General features: G+C 40.0%; 1 protein-coding gene across 1 annotated transcript; it reads right to left on the bottom strand.

Annotated features, from left to right (window-relative positions):
• Positions 1–2,218: 2,218 nt before the first annotated feature.
• Positions 2,219–2,782, bottom strand: LOC106323449 (uncharacterized mitochondrial protein AtMg00810-like). The gene has a single exon (XM_013761572.1). The coding sequence runs from the start codon at positions 2,780–2,782 to the stop codon at positions 2,219–2,221; it is 564 nt and encodes a 187-aa protein (XP_013617026.1).
• Positions 2,783–3,347: the final 565 nt, after the last annotated feature.

Here is a 3,347-nt window from a genome sequence, read left to right as displayed (position 1 = left end):
ACGGTATGTTGGCGGTCCACAAAACAATCCTTAGTGGCCACATCCTCTAATCATGCCGAGATCATAGCCATGTTTGAAGTAAGCCAAGAGCTTGTGTGGTTGAGGAACATAACCGGCCATATCCTAAAGGAGAGTGACCTGGCTGTGGGAAAGGAAAAAGAAGAGCCAACGATCATCTATGAGGACAATGCAGCTTGTATAGCTCAGCTCAAAGATGGATACATTAAGGGAGATAGAACAAAAAATATCTTGCCCAAATTCTTCTTCACCCACGACCTGTAGAAGGCTAAAGAAGTTCAAGTGGTTCAAGTTCGGTCCAGTGACAATTCAGCCGATCTTTTCACCAAGTCTCTGCCAACCTCAACGTTCAAGAAGCTGGTTCATCAGATAGGAATGCGCCAGCTGAAGGATCTTCAGTGATGCCTTCATCAGGGGGAGTGTCATGTGTTGTACTCTTTTTCCTGTCTACGGTTTCCATTTTTCCCACTTTGGGTTTTTGGTTTTCCTATAGAGGTTTTAATGAGGCAGCGTCGTGCATGATACAAACCCATATGGTTATAGCATCCAAGGGGGAGTGTTATAAATCATGGAGTGGATTGCTATTAACCAAGACCAGAAGAGAAAGCCCATCAGCCACGTCTAGGCCCAGCCGCGGCCGCGACCAAGAGGAGAGAGAGTCGGTCGGTTTAGACCGACTTAGGATTATGACGTTTTCCTTTTCTTGTTATCTTTAGTTTTTCTATTTCCTTTTGGATTAGGTTTTGTACTCTTTCCATTTATCTGTTGTTCTTTGTATCCCCTATATAAAGGGAACTTATTATTCAGAAATAAAGACACAGTTTCTCCATTCTTTTACAACATGTATAAAATTGTCTATAGATAGAAGTAGATAATTACAGAATTAGTATTACTAAAAAAAATAAAAACAGTTTGGAATTTTAATTGATGTAATAGTGTTTTATTATTTAAGCCATTTTAAGGTCTAAACAACCTCTACATTCAGTATGATTAACAAAACGCGGGATGAAATAAATAAGTAAGTCAGTTAAAAGATTTAAAATCGTAACTTGTCTTACATAAATATCGAAATTCGCCTATCAAAGGATGCATATTTGACTTGTTGACATAGAGAGTTGGTAAAAAAAAACAATGAAAGCAACTTACACTTTTTCTTCGAAAAAAAAAAGAAGACAAGAAAATAGATCGCAAATCAAAATGAAAACGTTACCATGAACAACATCAGTTAAGCAAAATGGTGGCAACTTCAGTTGCCGACTATGTGAGGGCTGTTGGTAATGCTAGTACAAATGAGTAACAACTATTGAATGCATAGACCGCTGATATTTAATATGCTTCGACGTAAGAAACCTGATAATAAATGTAAATATAAGTACATTCCCCCATTCAAAATCACGACTATTATGTAAGTTATAATTCACGTACCTTAAGCAAACACATCCCATCATTGTCTTTTTAAAGATTCTGATACATCAAAATTCAAAATCTTGCAGTCTACTTTAACTAGTATAACTTTTTGGTATGGACGGATTCTATTAAACTGTTAACGAACGTATATACTTTTTACAGTAGAGATAGGTTTATATTAGAGGAGCTAGAATCTTTATACAGTAGATATCGGCGAGTATTGACGTGAACTAATCATTGCTAATTTCGATCTGGATAATATAATCAACTTAAAGTCTAGAGAGCACTGTGTTTGATTAGAGTGATTAGACTCTGTAAGTGAAGATGTTTCCTCCATTTACTTCATAACTTTACATCCGCATATATACACACGTTTGTTACACCGGATAGGGGATATTCCTACGAATATAGCTATGCAATCTTAACCAACAGAATAGAATCTTATCGGTATCTTTCACCCTCCCTCAGTTGATGCGTGGAGTTTCGAAACGCCGAGACTGGACCTGAAACTTGTGAAAAGAGACGTCGGAAGTCCTTTTGTGAAAATGTCTGCATATTGGGAAGATGAAGGTATGTGTAACACTCTGACTTCTCCCATCTGAACTTTCTCGCGCACAAAATGAATATCAATCTCGATGTGTTTTGTGCGTTGGTGTTGAACATGATTTGAGGAGAGGTAAACTGCACTGACGTTGTCGCAATATACCAATGTAGCCTGTGTGCGCGGACAGTGCATCTCCAAGAGTAGATTGTGTATCCAACAAGCTTCCGCCACAGCGTTCGCGACACCCTTTTACTCTGCCTCCGCGCTTGATCGAGACACCGTTGGTTGTCTCTTTGCTGACCACGAGACAAGATTGTCACCAAGAAACAAGCAGAAGCCTGAAGTTGATCGACGAGTTGTAGGACATCCCGCCCAATCAGCATCTGTGTAAGCTGTTAGTTTCAGCGGTTGGTGCTTTAGTAGTTGAAGACCCTGTTCTTTGGTACCTTGAAGATAGCGTAAGACGCGACGAAGGGCCTGCATATGGAGATCTCTGGGATCATGCATGAAGAGACATACTTGTTGTACGACATAGGCAATATCCGGTCGAGTGAACGTGAGGTATTGCAATGCTCCTTCTAAGCTGCGGTACTCCGTTGGATTTTGCAGCGGCGTTCCAATTTGGTCACTGAGTTTGGACTTGAGATCAACTGGAATGGCCACTGGCTTGCAGTCTTGCATCCCTGCTCGTTGAATGATGTCTTCTGCGTACTTCATCTGATTGAGGAATAGACCTTTATCATTGAAGATCGTTGAGATGCCAAGGAAGGAGTCGAGTTCACCGCAGTCAGACATTGGAAACTCAATTTTCATGGCCGCGATGACTTGTTCACGTAGAGTAGAGGAGGAGGAGGTTATGATTATGTTATCAACATATAGTAATATGTATGCTAAGTCCTTCCCCTTCCTGTAAACAAACAAACTCGCATCGCTTTTGCTTTGCTTAAAATTTTGTTTAGTAATAAAAGCAACATATCTAGCATTCCAAGCACGAGCCGCCTGTTTCAGGCCGTATAAAGCACATTTCAATTTGCACACGTGATGTGGTTTATCATGTCCACAAACCCAGGAGGTTGGAACATATAAACATCTTCATCAAGCGTCCCATGAAGGAATGCATTTTGGACGTCTAGTTGTCTGATTTTCCAATTATTAGCTAGAGCAACATGAAGAACACTCCTTATCGTAGCTGGCTTTACAACAGGGCTAAAAGTCTTTGAGAAATCCACTCCTTCCTGTTGTGATTTCCCATTAGTTACTAGTCGGGACTTGTGTTTTTTAAACACACCTTTAGCATCATACTTATGCTTGTGAAGCCACATTGAGTGCACGATATTAATGTTTTTCGGACGCGGTACAAGATCAAAAGTATTACTCT

The sequence above is a fragment of the Brassica oleracea genome, chromosome C2 (genome assembly GCF_000695525.1).
Source record: "Brassica oleracea var. oleracea cultivar TO1000 chromosome C2, BOL, whole genome shotgun sequence".
In the NCBI taxonomy this organism is placed as follows: Eukaryota; Viridiplantae; Streptophyta; class Magnoliopsida; order Brassicales; family Brassicaceae; genus Brassica; species Brassica oleracea.
This window is presented reverse-complemented; position numbering and strand designations above follow the sequence as displayed.